At 39.6% G+C, this 18,854-nt stretch overlaps 1 protein-coding gene across 1 annotated transcript in view; it reads right to left on the reverse strand.

Annotated features, from left to right (window-relative positions):
• The window catches only part of CSMD3 (CUB and Sushi multiple domains 3), a 778,187-nt gene that overhangs the window by 516,340 nt on the left and 242,993 nt on the right, over positions 1–18,854 (reverse strand). Inside the window, 1 exon segment of the mRNA XM_029063925.2 lies at positions 13,399–13,606. Within this exon segment, the coding sequence (XP_028919758.1) occupies positions 13,399–13,606 (208 nt within the window).

Genomic DNA, 18,854 nt, shown 5'->3' on the forward strand with positions numbered 1-18,854 from the left:
AGAGGGAGAAAGGGATGAATATAAAGACAGTGGTTACCGTTTCTGATAATGGTAAGATTGCATTTCCTTACAAATTGAGCTCTGAGAGGTTTCACACTACATTTAATATTCATTTTCATATTTTTGTGTACTTGGAGTCCACTGAATTTGGGTAAAATTTGCCTCAGTCAAAATTGTTTAATCTGTCATTTTTCTGCTATAACCTCTGGACCATCATGTCCCATTATCAGTTTCATCACTGACAGACCAGCTTTCATCTGGTCTGTCCTTTGCCTGGTGTAGTTATGGCATAGTACTGGGCCTCTACATTCAGCATTACAATTTTCAGTATCAAATGTCTTCTACTGCAAGTCCTAACACTTAGAGAGTTAGTCCTACAGCTTGAATAATGCACCAAGGTCCACAGGGACCTAGAAAATGGGCTCAACAGTTGTGTAGTAAGAGGGGTTGGAGAGTATCAATCGCTTCACAGAAATACTTTAGGTTCAGGTAGATTAAGCCAGAAATTGGCAGAGTTCGGCAAAATTGAGTCTGAATGATGCCATCACATTTTGCTGAATGTCAATGCGATGTTGTCCTATTGTGTGGTACTATGTTTCTCATGGTCCATTCATTTTTTGTGCAAATCTAGAAACCAGGCTAACATCTGGCACTTCAAACCTATCCCTTCGTTACCCTCCATGCCCTTTCATACTTTCTTCACTGAGTCCATTGCTAACATCCCCTGAAGCTATTTCTGATTTTAGTGTCCTCCTGAAGCAGGCAGAGCTGCAACCTCCTCTCCTTCTGATGTCTGATGAGCTCGCTAACAATTTTGTGGGCATTATAGAGGTGGTGAGGAATAGACTTCAAAGATCATTCTTGCCTCTACAGCACTCTCTATGATTTACAGATTATTCTCTTAGCCAGATAAGCTTCAAGCTTTGTCTCAATAGGACTCAGAAGTCTAACATGCTACAAACCCCATTCAAATATTTCCCAAACTGACTTCAAAATAATCATTCCCCTCAACCTGTTCTCCTCTCCCTCTTGATTAGGTTTTATGCATTCACAACCTCCATTAATTCTCTTCTACTTCTGAAATCTGGCTTTCAACTTCTTCCCATCACTGAGACATTGCTCGTACAAGTCACCCATTTTGGTACGCCAAGGGGGTTCTACTCTATTCTAGTCCTTTTAGTCCTGTGCAATGGTTTTGACTGCGCTGGTCACCCTCTTGTCCTAGAACTCTATTTGTCCTTATTTTAGCCAACATATTACTCTCATGATTCCCATCCTACTTTTTGGACCATTTTTGCTCTCTTTTCATCTTCCTCCCACTGCTCTAATGTGGTTTGAAACATCCCACATTCAGTCTGTCTCTAAATCTACCAGTTCTTCCTCTATTGCATTTGTCAGATCTTCCTCGTCTCTCCATCCTTTCATCCATGACTCTAATCTAAGATGCAATCACCTCCACTGTACAGTAAGTTGGGATAGTCACTGAAACTAGCTGTAGTCTGTGGGAGAGGATAGGACATATTTAAACATGCTCTTCAGATCCAACCCTTCTGTGCTGTCATCTGAAATGCACACTGTTAAATGATATACATTCACTGTACATATATCTGGAATATTTGCTGAAAACCATCTGATGTACTACACTAAGAAGCTTGGAGATTCACCCTTCTGCCTGGATTTTACAACATGTAATCAATATGAAAAATAGTATTCCAGACTAATAACATTGATACCAAACCAAAGTTGAAACTATATGTTTGCTGAAATTTCCATGTTTAGCAGCAATTAAACATCCACAGGAAAGTCTGTGGATACTGCTTTTATAAGCGCCACTCTTTTGAGCATCTCCATGTATCTGCAAAATATATTTGCTGACCTTAGCTTGCACTTGTTTGGAAATGAGTTTCTAAAGTAATGAACCACTGTAAAGTGCAATTCAAGCATAGAGTTATACAGAAAACTCTTAGGGAAGTTATTTTTTCCTAAAGGCAATTGCACTTTAGGCAAGGGTTCCTATTACCAGAATGCAATTACTTTTGATAATGCATTAAACATTTTTAGCAACTTATTTTAATTGGTTGTCCAATATTAGAGTCGCTGTGGCTTCTATTGTACCCATTAAAAAGAGGTTTAATCTTTTCATTATTGTCATAAGCAAATTCATAATCTGCCTCATTATTTCTCTCCTAGATTCCTCTGTCAAATCGAAGCTTTCATTTATCTGCAGGTGGTCCACCACCATAAGTAACAAGGTAAAATTTACTTGTGGTGCAATTTCTAACTATTTTTCTCCATACAGTTTTGCAAAGGTGGAGTTCAATATGCAATATATTTGAATATTGAACATAATTTGACCAGTCTTGATCCAAGTTGTGGATACAACAACTTCTTCAAGCCTGGCTCGTGACACTGGAAGCAAGGGCCATAGGAGATAGAAAGCAGAGGTTTGTGTCTTCACCTCCGCCAAACTCATTCTCTTCCCCTCTTCAAAACCCTACTTAAAACACACCTCCTCCAAGAGGCCTTCCCAGACTGAGCTCCCCTTCTCCCTCTACTCCCTCTATGGCCCCCCTTCACCTCTCTGCAGCTTAACCCTCTTTTCCCTCCATTTCCCTCTGCTTCTCCCCCCTGCCTTCCCATCCCCTCAGCACTGTACTCATCTGCTCAACTGTATATATTTTCATTACCCTATTTATTTTGTTAATGAGCTGTACATCACCTTGATTCTATTTAGATGCCATTGTTTTTACGAGATGTTCTTCCCCTTGACTCTATTTATTGCCATTGTTCTTGTCTGCCTGTCTCCCCCGATTAGACTGTAAGCCCATCAAACGGCAGGGACTGTCTCTATCTGTTGCCGACTTGTTCATTCCAAGCGCTTAGTACAGTTATCTGCACATAGTAAGCGCTCAATAAATACTATTGAATGAATGAATGAATGAAAGTTTCTCTTACTAAATAATAATAATGGTATCTGTTAAGCACTATGTGCCTAGCACTGTTCTAAGCACTGGGGTAGATACAAGGTAATCAGGTTGTCCCACATGGGGCTCACTGTCTTAATCTCCATTTTACAGATGAGGTAACAGGCACATAGAAGTTAAGTGACTTGCTCAAAGTCATACAGCTGATAAGTGGTGGAACGGGATTAGAACCCATGACCTCTGACTTCAAAGCCCATGCTCTTTCCACTGAGCGACGCTGTTTCTTGTCCTCCATCATCTTCTTCATCCTCCTTTGAGGAATACCATGGAACTTGGTATCAGAGGATCCAAGGTTTAGTCCTAGTTTAGCCACTTGCATACTGTCTATTCTTGATCAAGTCACTTAACTTCTTTGAATCTCCATTTCCTTATCTGTAAAATGGATTAAGATCCTTGCTCTTTCTCTTAGTCTGTGAGTACCAATAGGGACAGGAACTGTTTCTGCTGTAATTCTGTTGTATAAACCGTAGTGTGTAGCATATCATAACTCTTTAAGTGCCACAATAAATCATTATTATAATTGAGATGGAGAGGGCTCCTATTTTGACAAATTAATCCCTATGAAAGCAGGGGAGAGGTGGAGAAGATACACAAACTAAATACTAATCTTCCTCTAGATAGCCAGTACAAAAACAGCATATCCCCAGATTTCACAATGTTCCTTGATGCACTCGCTATTTTATATTAGGAAATTCTAAATAATCAGGAAATTAACAAAGAGCTTCAGCTATTTATAACAGATCCCGTGACTAGATAATAAGAGACAAATGGCTGCATTCCAAAGCCTCAAATTCCTTTTCTGTTTCCTCTGGACTGCACAGTTTCCATAATCTTGGATTCTTCCAGGATTGTTTGTCATATTTAGAGAGGTGTCTGCTGTGGACTATCAAGCCATTGTTTTAAAGAATACTTTTTTCCCCTCATCTGTATTCACTTTATGTTGATTTTGAAATGGAGATTACATTTTTTCTCACTTAAAAATAACAGGAGTTCCATATTTTATAATATATGTTGTTTTCCCTGCAATAGGTTTTCATATTCAATATTAATGGAAATAAATAGTACTACCAGATTTCTATCTGATCTGCTGATGAAACCACAATTCAATCCATGTAAGGTTTCCAACTTACACACTTGGTTTCCTACGAAAATTAAAAGCCTGACCTAGAAAACAAGCAACCTGTTCAGAGACACTATCATATGAGTTTGGTTGTTAGCCACCTGCTGTTCCAAATAAATCACACTGCAAACTACTGATCCTTGGCAGACCATTTTAGCCTCACCATGCTTCAGAACTGAGTGCCTCCAAGCCAAACATTTTCAGTAGAGTTTATTCAACAAGTTTATCTTATCCAAGGCCCAGCAAAGTAACCACAATAACGACTGGCATCCCTCCCACTACTGAAAGCTACTGAAGCTAGTTCTCCAGGCCATCAAGGAGATACCATTCAGTCCTGCCTTCCATCAGTCAATCATATTTATTGACCACTTATGTGCAGATCACTGTACTAAGTTCTGGGGAGAGTACAATACAACAGAATTCTATTACCCCAGTGGGAAGGAAGAAAACCACAGAATGAGGCCTTCACAAAACCTCTGGAAGACGGGTAGCTGCTGTAGCTATTGCTGTAGAATCTGAGCCTTGAGGAACATGAAATTCTGCTCTTGTAGCCACAACTGCCTACTATTTGTTTTTCTTTATGTTTTTTTATTGTGTTACTTTTAGTGTTTTACTGCTTCATTGCTCCTTATTGTTTCTGTCCTGTTTCCTCTTCCCAATTAGATTGTAAGCCCTTTTACAACAGAGAATATGTCTAGATTCCCACTTGTGTATTCTTTCCCAGCACTCAATTTAGTGCTCTGCCTATGAGTACTTACTAAATACTATTATTAGAGAGAACATTGTGCCTAGCGAAGCTGGCCTAGGAGCAGAGAACCTAGGTTCTAATTTCAGTTCTTCCACTTGCCTGCTGTGGGAAAGCCACTCAAATTTTCTGTGCCTCAGTTTCCTAATATGTAGAATTGCGATTCAATACCTGTTGTCCCTTCCTTTAGACTAAGCCACATGTGGGACAGAGATGGTGTCCAGCCTACTTAGCTTATACCCACCTCAGTGTCCAATACAGTGTTTGGCAAAGAGTAAGGGTTTAACATGTGCTCTCACTTATTTGTATTCCTTATCACTAATAGAAGATATCCTACTTCCTGTTCCTATAATTGGAATAGAATTTGAAGCAGAATACTTAAAGACAACAATGTAAAGGTCTGAAATGGATGTTAAGAAAATAAAAAACTGTTCAGGAATACCAAGATGGTATCACAACATTTTTAAAATGTGCCTAAAATTTATTGTTAGACATACATAAATGATACTTAATAGCACATTTTGTGAACTGAATGTATTCAAAAGATTTAAATTACTTTTTCTCTCTTTTCCTAAGGCTCCCATACTAACAGGGCTCCACTGTACCTGATGGTCAAAAAAGTCTCCTTCCTTCTGAAAATTCAAAAGTGGACCACCACTTACCATAGGGACACAGGATTTCAGCTATCAACTGACTGTATTTATAGTGTATTTACTACATGCAGAGTACTGTACTAAGCACTTGGGAGAGTACAATACAATTAGCAGATACATTACCTGCCCATAACAAACTTACAGTCTAGAGGATATAATGGAAGATGGGGACATTTGACTGAGATACCCCTCTCTGAAGTGGTGAGAAGTCAATGGTCATACCCTGCAATCAGTAATAAACCATAACATATGTTTAGACTTCGGTTTCAACTGTCTCCAACACCTGCTCCTGCCCTTGATTCTCTCCCTGTCACTGTTCTTACCAGTCCTTTTGCTGCTCCCTGCTCCCTCTCTGGGCTATGTTCTTGTTCAAGTTAAATCCACAGTTATATCTGTTGTTCTCCAATGGACAAAGATGTCTTGCTTTCCCTCATCTGTAAAATGATGATCAAGACTGTAGGCCCCAGGTGGAACGTGAACTGTGTCCAACCTTATTACATTGTCTACCCAATGCCTAGCACATATAAGCACTTGGCAAACACCATAAAAATAGTATTAGTCATGTTCACCAACCATATATACGGGAAAGTAGTTGGGATGAGCAACTAGAGCTTTTATTTAAGATACAAACCCAGTGAAATTTAGCATAGCAATGTTTGTCTTTTTGGCTACAAGACTGTGTTTCATGGTTGACTTAGTAGTCTGATACTGTGGTGTTACTGGGCTTCCTGAGGCTACAATGTGGAAGGAAGCAGGATGAAAACCTACATTAACCTCTTGTCTCCAATTAGACCTGACAGAGTATTCAGGTCTTCAAAGACATCTTGTCCTTCCCTCCACCCCAACGTCTTCATGGTCTATACACAAATGACATCTAGAGCCCAGTATAAGATTAACTTTGGGAAAAATTTAATGAATGATGACCATTTTCCCACTCTGCCATTTATCAGCTGTGTGACCTTGGGCAAGTCACTTAACTTCTCTGTGCCTCAGTTACTTCATCTATAAAATGGGGATTAAGACTGAGCCCCACGTAGGACAACCTGATTACCTTGTATCAATCCCAGTGTTTAGAACAGTGCTTGGCACATAGTAAGCGCTTAACAAATGCCATCATTATTATTATTATTATTATTATTATTATTATTATTATTATTATTATCATAATTGTTACTCTTATTATTTTCTGCCTAGAAAACCTTGATGAAAATAGTCTATGCAGACTTGATGAATGACTGCTTCTGTGATTTGTTTGTAATCCTTTAATTGTATTTATTTAGAGTTTACTGCTTGCAGAGCACTGTACTAAGTGCCTGAGCTAGTATAGTATGTGTTGGTAGACACATTATCTTTCATTCATTCAATCGTATTTACTGAGCACAGAGCACTGTACTAAACATTTGGGAAGTACAATTCAGCAACAAAGAGATACAATCCCTGCCCACAGTGGGCTCCCAGTCTAGAAGAGAGGAGAACGTAGGCGGGCTGGGTTGCAGTAGGAAATCAGGGATCAGAGGTAGGAAGGGTCAAAATGATTGAGTGCTTTAAAAACCACTAGTAAGGAATTTCTGTTTGACATGGAGGGTGAAGGAATAGATAAACATGAACTGAGCAATTTCATAGAAAAATGAGCCGGGCAGCAGAATGAAGTATGGTCTGGAGTGGGGAGAGACAGGAGGCTAGGAGGTCAACAAGGAGGCTGATGCAGTAATCAAGGCAGGATAGCATAAGTGCTTGGATTAATAGAGGAGCAATTTGGATGGAGAAGAAAAGGCAGATTTTAGCGATGGTGTGAAGTTTGACTGACAAGATTTGGTGACAGATTGAATATGGGCATTGAATGAGAGAGATGAGCCAAGAGTAGTGCCAATCTTACAGGTTCGTGAGACACAAAAGATGGTTCTGTCTACAATGTTCAGAAAATCAGGGTAAGGACAAGGTTTCTGTCTTGGACATATTAAATTTGAGATGTCAGCAGGACATATACATAGCGATGTCCTGAAGGCAGGAGGAAATGTGAGACCCTAGAAAACGAGGAAGTTTAGGGCTGGAGATGTAGATTTGAGAATCATCTGTATGTGGTAGTTGTAGCCATGGCAGCAAATGAGTTCAAGGGAGTGGTTGGAAATGGAGAATATATAAGAACCCAGAGCTGAGCCTTTAGAGACTCCTGCAGTTAGGGGCTGTGGGAGGCAGAGGAGAAATCCATGAAAGAGACTGAGAATCAGCAGCCAGAGAGATAGAAGGAGAACCAAGAGTAAACAGTTTCACAGAGGCCAAGGTTAGATAATGTTTCCAGAAAAAGGGTATGGTCGACAGTGTCCTAGGCAGCTGTGAAGTCTAGAAGGATTAGGATGGAGTAGAGGATATTGCATTAGGTATGAAGGAAGTCATTTGTGAGCATACTAAGAGCTGGCATCAGTTTTCTACCTCCTTGTTGGATTATTGTTTGTATTTCTGAGCGAACCTTGTTTCCCCAACCCTTCTAAACCTAAAAACCTACTTGCATTAAATGGGACCTACTTTTATAATATGGGATAGAGGATTCCGCCCAGTTAATGTCTCAGTAATTCTCACCCTCAACTGCAAGACACCCGAGAATGTTCTCTATTTTCAGGGACAAATATTGATAGCGTACAAGATATTTTCTTGATGACAGCCATTCTTATAAATGACTCTTCAGCAGAAGCACCTTCAATTCACATTGAAGTATAGCCCACTGGTATGTGTGTGTATTCTTTAGGCATCACTTAGGTGTTATAACTAGTACAAGTGAGAAAATAATTCCATTTACTTTGTCACTAGCTCATGGCTTGCTAGTTCTTACCGAAATCATAGATAATTACTGTATATTTGAATGAGCTGGGTACATTTTTATGTCAACAGTGCAGGGCCTACAGTCTTGATCATCATTTTACAGATGAGGTAACTGAGGCACAGAGAAGTGAAGTGACTTGCCCAAGGTCACAGAGCAGGCAAGTGACAGAGCTGGGATTTGAAGTCAGGTCCTTCTGATTCCCGGCTCACACTCTATCTACTAGACCACACTGCTTCCTTAACAAGTCCCACAAGGTACTCACAGCCTAAGCAAGAGGGAGAACAAGTAATAAATTTCCATTTTGAAGTTGAGGTAACTGAGAGAGCAGTTGAGGTAACTGAGAGACAGAGAAGTTAAGCAACTTGCCCAAGACTGCATACCAGACAAGTGGTGGACCCAGAATTAGAACACAGGTCATTCTGACTCCCAATCCACGCTTATGCACTAGGCGATGCTGCTTCTCAATAATTGTGGTATTTGTTAAATGCTTACTAAGCACTGTACTGAGCACTGGAATAGATATATGATAACAGATCCCATATGGGGCTCACAGTTTAAGTATGAGGTTATTGAATCTCCAATTCCAGATGAGGAAACTAAGACACAGAGAAGTTAAGTGACATTCCCAGGTCCCACAAAAGATATGTGGTGGAGCCAGGATTCGAATCCAGGTTCTCTCACCCCCAGGACAGTCCTCTTTCCACTAGGCCACACTGCTTCTCATGCCCACTTTGTCATTTTGCTAGAAAACCTTGAAACATTAGGATGTTTAGTGAAAACATCTTCTGTGTGTATATATGTATAATATATGCACACAAATGAGGATTAATTTATCTTAAAAGTACAGTTTTAAGATAACATATCACCATAACAATAATGATCATATCACTACAGCATCATTTTTATCTCATGTACTGAGCTCCCCATCTCTTGATGGATCATGCAAAGCATATACAAAACCAATTGAAGATACTCCAAGGACAGTGACATTGAGAAGCACTTTAACAGGATATCCAAACACGGAAATTATTCCAGATCATAAACTCATTCATGAACCAAGAGGAAACCACATAAATGTCTCAAAATTGTCAAATCTTCACATCCCTGTGGGCAGAGAGCATGCCTACTAACTCTGCTGTATTCTCCAAAGCACTTAGTGTAGTGTTATGTACATAGCAAGCACTCAATAAGTACCAGTGATTGATTGACCAGTATGTCAGTTTTCTATGACATAATCTAGAGTAATTGGCAGCTTTTTTCTAACTTCGAGGATGTAGCTTATCATTTTAAAAATACAATTAAAAAATTGGGGCTTAGAAAATGTAATCAAAATTTGAAAGTTAAAATCAAAGAAATTAAAGAGAGCCTTGGTGGTGTCAGCACTGTGCTGAATTGAAAGAAATATAAGCCAAAATGCTCCAACCTGAGAACCCAGTTATTTACAAAGATCCTAAGAGAATCAAACTAGGCTCAAAAGTTAAGCCTGCCTAGCAATTACTTGTTTCACATGTTTCCAATGGTTGATGGTACTCTATTTTATTGGGGAGATTCATTATGTGCTTGCTTTTCAAATAATTATGGTTCATAAGTCAAATAACTTCAGCCCTAACAAGAGCATAAAGAATGGGAGAACAAACAGCACACTCTCATACAAACCTAAACATTGCCAGAAAACCTTTCAGGAAGAAAACTAGAGTTAGTGATTTAGCTGAGGAGCTTTAAGAAGTAGGATGTTTTTTCCAAAATTAAGTTGAGGGGATTTCTACCTTAGCTGGTGGAAACTAAATTTTTAGACCACATTGCTAAATACACGTAGGTTTTCTTTTAATAATATATGCCTTAGTAAGCCAAATGCTATGTTTTCATATTGTATATTTTTTCAGCTTCTGACAAGACAACAGCACCATCAGGGGCAGAGTGGATAGGGGATAAAGGAAACAGAAGAGTTTAACGATAAAGAAGAACAGAAACATATAGGGAAAATAGAGGCTCTCACAAACAATAAAGGAAAGAAGTAAAAGTGAAAGAAAAATGAGATAGGATGATGATTGAGTCCCCTATCATGCATGACATACAAATCTTGGTCCTGAGACTTCAGAAACCAAAATCTGTGCTATTAAATTGACTAGATTAATAGTGGCTTGTGCAGTGTTATACGTTCTCTTGCCCCCGCAATGAAGAAAGGGAGGAGGAAGTAGTAGAGATTGGAAGAGACTGACACAAAGATAAAAAGGTAGGCATAAAATGCAAAATGTTAAAATTGCATACATGGGCCTGGGAGTCAGAGGTTCAAATCCTGATTCCGTCACATGTCTGCTGTGCGACTTTGGGTAAGTCATTTAACTTCTCTGGGCCTCAGTTATCTCATCTATAAAATGGGGATAAGCAAGTTCTAAGGCTCTGGGCATGTCACTCCCCTTCTTAAAAACCTCCAGTGGTTGCCTATCAACCTCCGCATGAAACAAAAACTTCTCACTCTAGGCTTCAAGGCTCTCCATCACCTTGCCCCCTCCTACCTCTCCTCCCTTCTCTCTTTCTACTGCCCACCCCGTAGGCTCAGCTCCTCTGCCGCCCACCTCCTCACCATCCCCCGTTCACTCCTTCCCGCCATCTACCCCTGGCCCACGTCCTCCTGCAGTCCTGGAATGCCCTCCCTCCTCACCTCCACTAAACTAATTCTCTTCCCCTCTTCAAAGCCCTACTGAGAGCTCACCTCCTCCAAGAGGCCTTCCCAGTCTTAGCTTCCCCTTTTCCCTTTGCTCCCTCTCTGGCCCCCCTTCACTTCCCCTCAGCTAAGCCCCCTTTCCCCCCTCCTTTCCCTCTGCTCCTCCCCCTCTCCCTTCCCATCCCCTCAGCACTGTGCTCATCTGCTCATTTGTATATATTTTTATTAACCTATTTATTTTGTTAATGGAGTGTACATCCCCTTGATTCTATTTATTGCTATTGTTTTTGTCTGTCTCCCTCGATTAGACAGGGATTGTCTCTATCTGTTGCCAAACTGTACATTCCAAGCACTTTGTACAGTGCTCTGCACATAGTAAGCGGTCAATAAATACTATTGAATGAATGAATGAACCGGATTAACTTGTATCTACCCCAACACTTAGAAGGTGTTTGGCGCACAGTGCTTAATGAGTGCCATAATTATTAAGAGAAGTTGAAAATAATTTTAAAAAGGAGAGAAAAAGCAAATGAAAGGAATTCTGAAACTTTTCATGAATTCCTGCTACTCAATGGGGATTTTCCTTTCCTGATGCTTCTCATCCCAAGAATATTGATAATCTTTCAATCACTAGTAAAACATAAACATTGTCAATCAATAAATCCCATTTATCGAGCACTTATTGTTTGCACAGCACTTTATTAAGTGCGTGGTGGGGTTCAATGTAACAGAGTTGGTAGACATGTTCACCACCCACAGCGAGCTTACAGTCTAGTGGGGTAGATGGACATTAATATAAATAAATAAATTATGTGTATATACGTAAGTATTGTGAGACTAAGGAAAGGGTGAATAAAGGTCAAAATATAAGTGCAAGGGTGATGCGGAAGGAATGGGACTTATAACTAGAAAATGAGTTGAATTAATCCAGAAAAGAGCAGCGTTATTTCAGAAGATCAATGCACCAAGTTATTTTAGGACATTATGCAAAGTGAATATAATTTCATCTAGGACCCTTTTACGGCCCTGATTGTCAAATTAAGCATAGTGGGAACCAGAGCCACAAGTAGTAAATTAAAACTGCACTGTGGTCATTTTCAAGAGACCATCATCTATTATTCATTATTGTATACATTTATTATACAGACATAAGGAATTTAATTTTTCCCTAAAACATCTTGCCCACATCCTGCCTCTGGCCTGAAATGCTCTCCTTCTTTGTATGCCGCTGACAATCACTCTTCCCACCTTCAAAGCCTTATTGAAGGCACATCTCTTCCAAGAAGCCTTCTCTGACAAAGCCCTCCATTGCTCTTCTCCTATTCCCTCTGTGTCATCCTGACTTGCTCCCTTAATTTATCCCACTTTTCATGCCCACAATGCTTATTTACATATCTGTAATTTTATTTATTCATATTAATGTCTGTTTTCCACTACAGACTGTAAACTCACTGTGGGCAGGGGATGTATCTCTGTCTGCCGTACTCTCCCAAATATTTAGTACAGTATATTTACTCTGCACAAGGTAAGTGCTCAATAAATACAACTGACTCCATCTTCTCTCACACTTCTAAACTCCATGATGCACAAGGGTCATGTTCTTGAAGTATCACTCAATGGACATGAGATATCATGATTGGCTTCAAGGTCCATCACCAACTGTCCCCATTTCATAGCTCTCTCTCTTCACCTGCTCCATTCCAGATCCCTATGCTTCTCAAACCTTATAACTCTACCTCACTCTATACTTTCCTGCCTCCAACCCCCTCTTTTATGTTTTTTCAGGTTTGGGACACCTTCATCCCTTCCTAATCTGACAGACAACACTTTTCCAGAAAAACCTTCCTAAAAAGAGCCTTTCTTTCTAAATCCTCCCAGCCTATCAACCAGCTCTAACACTTGCATTTGTGCATAGTATTAGTAATAATAGCATTTATTATGTACTTACTGTGTGCAGATGACTGCATGAAGTGCAGGTAGAGAATACACAGGTTAGAGTTAGAATTGATCAGGAATGCAAAATTGATTATATAGTCAATGGACTAGGAGAACTCAATTACTCTATATGGAAATACATTTTATTTCTCTTTCCCCAGCTAGAAGGTAAGTTCCTTGTAGGTCGATATCATGGCTCTTACCTCTGTTCAACTTTCCTAAGAACTGACTAGAGTGCTTTGTACTCAGTGGTCACTCAGTGACCACCATTGTTTCCACTACTAGAGTTTTGATCGTAATAAAGATGTACTCAAAATCTGTAAACCTTGTGCCCAGAGTAAATTCAATTGGACTTAGAGTGCTTACTGTGTGAAGAGCAGTGCACTAACTGCTTAAATTGAAAAGATGTCCAAAGGTGATGGTTTGGCACATTCATTCTGCCACTGGCTGGATATGCCAGTCACAGCTATTTACTTACCATATTGTTGGTGGCTCAGAACCTTCTATTTCCAAGTAATCATATTTCTCCTCCATTTGGAAGTCTGTAAATATGAGCGAAATGGTGTCTCCAGGCTCTGCTACAATAGTCCATGTGCAATCAGCGTTGTTATGATATTCATTAGGAAAACCAGGGCTGGAAATTATGCCACTAGATCCTCTCATTGTTCCTCCACATGCGTCTTCAGCTGTTAATAATGAAAATATGTGTTGTAAGTTAATTACCTAGCACATAATTAAAGTAAATTCATATCAACATTTTCAGATGCATAAATCCTACTCGGAGGTGCCAAAAACGTCTGAGCCACTATAATCATGTGAGATGATAAATAGAATGAGCATTTAATTAGCACAATTAAAAATTGGTACAATTTGTAGGTAGTTCCTAATTCATTCTTAAAACCTGGAGTGAGAATTAGTGTGTGCCCAGAGCCTAAAACTAACCAGATGAAGTATATATTCAATCATTTCCCAATTAACCTCTCCACAGGTGCCAGCTCTATGGGGAAACTGGAATTGGCTCAACACTACCATGGGTTGCCATCAGTTGTTACTCCCCAAAGCTGTTTTTGACTTTGGCTCCCATCTCTCTCATCTCAGGTACCCACCAGAGCACTGCTGAAGAAAATCAAGGCCTTCTCAGTGGGAGGAAAAAAATACACAAAATTGGGTCTTTTTGATCCATTAGCTCTTCAAAGACTAATTGCCTTTCCCAATTCTTCTCACTAAAGCTGTGTCCTCTTCAGAGTCTCCATTTAAAATGCAAAGTTGACTTCTGATCCTCACTTGTTTGCCATATTATCTTGTTCTCTGGAAGGAACATAGCTTCTGGAGACAGAAGCAAGGCAGACAGTTCAAGCCCCAACTCAGAAAAATCAGTGATATTTATGAAGCCCATATTATGTGCAGAACCCTGTATTATGCAAAGAGAGAAATACAATCATCACTGAAGCCCTCTGACAGAATCACCACTGAGGTTGTTCTGTGAGATATACAACCAAGGAGGAATCCCTGAAACAGCTTGACTAACAGGGGCACCAAAGAAACAGAGGTTACTAAGGTAACCACCTGCTGGATTGTGGTGCTCCAGAATGGCCTCACCAGCATGCTCTGTCACTTCAGTCATCAATGAATATCACACATAAGTACCAAAGTGTGTACTTTACAATGTGTTGCATCCCTGCCACCTTCTTGCTCACTGCACTCTATCACCTGGCAAAAAAATGACTGGTAGAGTGGGACAATGTATAAATATTCAGACATTAATAGACAAATTATGAATATGTACATAAGTGCTGGGGGGCTGAAGATGGGGTGAGTACTAAGTATCTAAAGGAGAAAGAATACACAGACCCAAGTGCACAGATGATGCAGAAGTGAGAGGGAATCAGGGAAAACAAAGGGCTTGATCAGGAAAGGCATCTTGAAAGATATGTGACCTTAATAATGCTCTGAAGGTGGAGATTGTGTTCATTTGTCATATATATATGGCACTGGAATTCCAGGCCAGAGGCAAGATGTGGGAAAGGGGTCAGTGGGGAGATAGAGTGTCTACCCACATATTCATAATCTATTTCTATTAATGTCTGGCTCCCTCTTTAAATATAAGAGAATGCGGGGGCAGAGGATATGTCTACCAGAGGCATTGTACTGTATTCTCCCAAGTACTTAGTATGATGCTCTATACACAGTAAGCACTAAATAAATATTAGTGATTTGTTTAATCATTGTTTAATTGATTCATTTAGTACCTTATAAATGAATAGTGCAAATCACTGAACTAAGTACTTGTGAGACTACTATAAAGTTTGTATAAATGATGCCTGTCATCCAAGAGCTTACAGTTTAATAGAGAAAGTAACATTTCTGTATAACATTTTTTTCCTCCTATTATATAAAGCATTTTAGTGTTTGACTTCCCACTAGATTGTAAACTCAATGAAGGTAGGGATTATCTACTGACTCTATTGTACTCTGTCAACAGTAAGGTGTTCTGCAGAAAGTGCTCTATAAATAACTTTAACATATTTCCAGACTATACTTACGCTACCCTAATGCCCAAGAACGTAAATAATCCAATAAACCAGCTATATATATCTTCATTTCTACCCTGAAATAATTTTATACCTTGACTTTGACGTTTTGGTTGAATATCTGTTTTGTCTTCAAATGTTTGTAAATATTTTTAATTGTGATAACCTGTAGAGTCATTCTTTTCCCTTTACTCCAGCCTGTCCACTTATAGGAACCACTTTGCTTCAGCAGTATTTCACCAGGCAGCCAATAGATGACATGATAGAAAATCACTTGCCTGGAATAATGAAAAATTGTTACCAACCAAGACTGTGAGAAGCTCTGAGTGGAAGAAAGGAAGGAAATACTGGTAATCATAAGAACAGTCTTTTTGTTTCCTTGTTTTTATCCTAAATCCAGTCTAGGTGAGAATGTCCAATCCATGTGATGCTGTGTCATAAAACTAACTTCAAAAGACAAATTTACATTGCAGGATAATCACAGTTGTGTTGTTTATCCTTTGAATGAAATGAGTTCAACTTTCCTTGTTATGATTCCCAATAATTAAGTAATGCTTTCTTGATACTTGAAGGGGGAAAGGACCCTTCTTATATTTTGTATGGAACAGGGAGTCTTCAAGTGGAAAATTCCTTCATGCATGGTTCTCGATTGCACTATTGCCAACTGTGGAAGAGTTGGACCCAATGAGGAGGAAAGCCATGGTAGTACCCACCATTGTCTATAATGTGTCTCCTAACCACATCATGCCCCTGCACCTTAGAATGTGCCTGAGTCAAGAAGGGAGATGTTGGATCTGTTAGGGAACAAAAGCCTTAATGTTGAGGTACACCAAGTGTTCAAGTTTGCATTCTTAAGAAAACCTGCTATCCAGGTGAGGAACAGACAGAAAGATGCAAAGTTACCAATGCCTAATGCCTCAGAGAGACTGTATTGAGCCACTTGGAGGTTAGCAAGGAGTGCGGCTTAGATCAAATTGAAATTGACTGCTTGAGAGGTGATCCATGATGTCACCGTGAAAAGCATATAGGGAAGCAAAGATGGCAATTTTTATGTTTTAAGAGGCTACTTTGCAAGATCATGCCAAGTGTAAGCAACATACAAATAGAGGCCAAACCTAAGCAGTGGGTGGAAAGGCAAGTAACCAACTTTGCAGCTCACTGCAAATATAAAATGAAGCCCCGATGCTAGACAGGTGCTGCAGAAGGATCAGGTAATAACATCAGCCTTGGCATTATCCTCCACTCAATGCTCTGCACACAGTAAGTGCTCAATAAATACAAGTGACTGACTGATTATTGATTCAGTCTGCCACCAAGTCTTGTCCAATTCTACCCTCACGTTCCTAGGATCTGGCCTTCTGTCCTCATCCAAATTGCTCCTGCAATGACCTAAGCACTTATCTCACCTTGACTACTGCATCAGTCTATTTATTCATGGACCTCCCTGCCACCCATGTCTCCCGACTCCAGTCCAAATTTCACTATACTTCTGGGTTAATTTCCTATTAAACATTTGGTTTACCTTTCCCCACTCAAGAACTTCCAGTTTTTGCCAATCCACCTCTGTATCAACAGAAGCACCTTGCCACAGGCTTTGAAGCAATCAATCATCTTGCCGATTTCTTACTGCAACCCTGTCTACACACTGCCTTCATCAAAGCCAACCTACTCACTGTACTTCAGTCTTGCCTTTCTTGCTGCTGATCCCTTGATCCTCTCCTCCCTCTGGCTTGGATTTCCCTCCCTCTCTACCACCCACCCCACCTTCAAAGTTTTATTTAAATCACATCTCCTCCAAGAGGCCTTCCATGATGCATTCATTCATTCAATCCTATTTATTAAGTGCTTATTGTTTGCAGAGCACTGTACTAAGCACTTGGAAAGTACAATTCAGCAACAAAGAGACACAATCTCTGCTCACAACGGGCTCACAGTCTGGAAGGGAGGAGACAGACATCAAAACAAGTAAACAGGAATTAATATAAATACATAGAATTGTATATATGTACATTTATATACATACACAAGTGCTGTGGGGCAAGGAAGGTGATAGAGTAAAGGGAGCTAGTCAGGGTAATGGGGAGAGGAGGGGGAGGTGAGGAAAAGGGGGGCTTAGATGAAACTCTCTTTTCCCCTAATCCATCCCTCTTCTGTATTGCCTTTGCATCTGGATCTATAAGCATCTGATACTCACCATACCTTCAACCCTTCAGCATGCATGTATATATCTGCAATTAATTATTAATCAACAACAATGATACGTACTGAGCACTTTCAATGTGCACAGCACTGTACTAAGTGCTTTGGTCTGTTTCGCCCTCTAAACTCTTTGTGGGCAGGGAATGTGTTTACCAACTTTGCTGTATTTCTGCTCTACAATAGTACTCTCCCAAGTTCTTAATACAGCGCTCTACACACAGTAAGTCCTCCATAACTATCACTGATTAACTGATTGAATGTTCAGACCACAATATCTCTCTTTTTCTGGGAGAAACAGGAGACAATACCTTGGGAAGGTAAACTAACTTGATCTGCTCCATGCTTGGGCCAGAATCACAGATTTCTCTTGCCTTCTATAAACTTGGAAGAATATGAGCTATAGAGGATTCTGGTTCCAGGTTACATGACTCAAACTTCCAATGAAGTGTATGTTTGTAAATTTACCTAAATGTCAGAGTGTCTGCTCTATTTCTTACATGATGGAATTGGGGTCAATATTCACGAGAGTATGTGTAAGCAGGTAATAACTAACTTTTAATGGAGAGATCATGTAGAGGGTCTATACAGTTTCAATTCACAAAACGTGATTCATATAGAAAATGTCCAAAATTCATTTGAAATGAATGTTAATATCCTTGAATTATGGAAAGTTTTACAAATTTTCAACTAGATGGAGAGGCATACAGCTCTTAAAGATGAAACCTATATTTTATCTTTATCAGCATCACTGCACAGACCACTGTAACACTTTGGATTATAATTTATAGTCCAAAAGATGAGTTTGGGAAATTTGCACTACTTGGTTTGATTGGATAGTGATGAATTACACTCTGGTCCTTGATGTGAATTATAAACTGTTTCAAAAAAAATGACACTAAAATTCTAAAGTCCACTTTAAATTGCATTGCTGGACTTATAGAGGACAATTAAATTATTTTGACCATAACACGAATTTGTATCTCATTAATGGTTGAGACAAATGCTGGGCTAGCTGAGCATCATGGGATAATTACATGTTTTGTTACTGTTCTAAAAATGATAAGCCTGTTAATCCCAGGGTGCTTCTCTTTCCATCTTTACTTCCAATTCATCTATGTGAGGTATCTCCTTCAAGGGGGATAGGGAGAATTTCAGCTTTCATTATGCGGATTGAAGTGGCTTTTGATGTTTATGAAAGAGATAC

The sequence above is a fragment of the Ornithorhynchus anatinus genome, chromosome 4, assembly GCF_004115215.2.
Source record: "Ornithorhynchus anatinus isolate Pmale09 chromosome 4, mOrnAna1.pri.v4, whole genome shotgun sequence".
Taxonomy (NCBI): Eukaryota; Metazoa; Chordata; class Mammalia; order Monotremata; family Ornithorhynchidae; genus Ornithorhynchus; species Ornithorhynchus anatinus.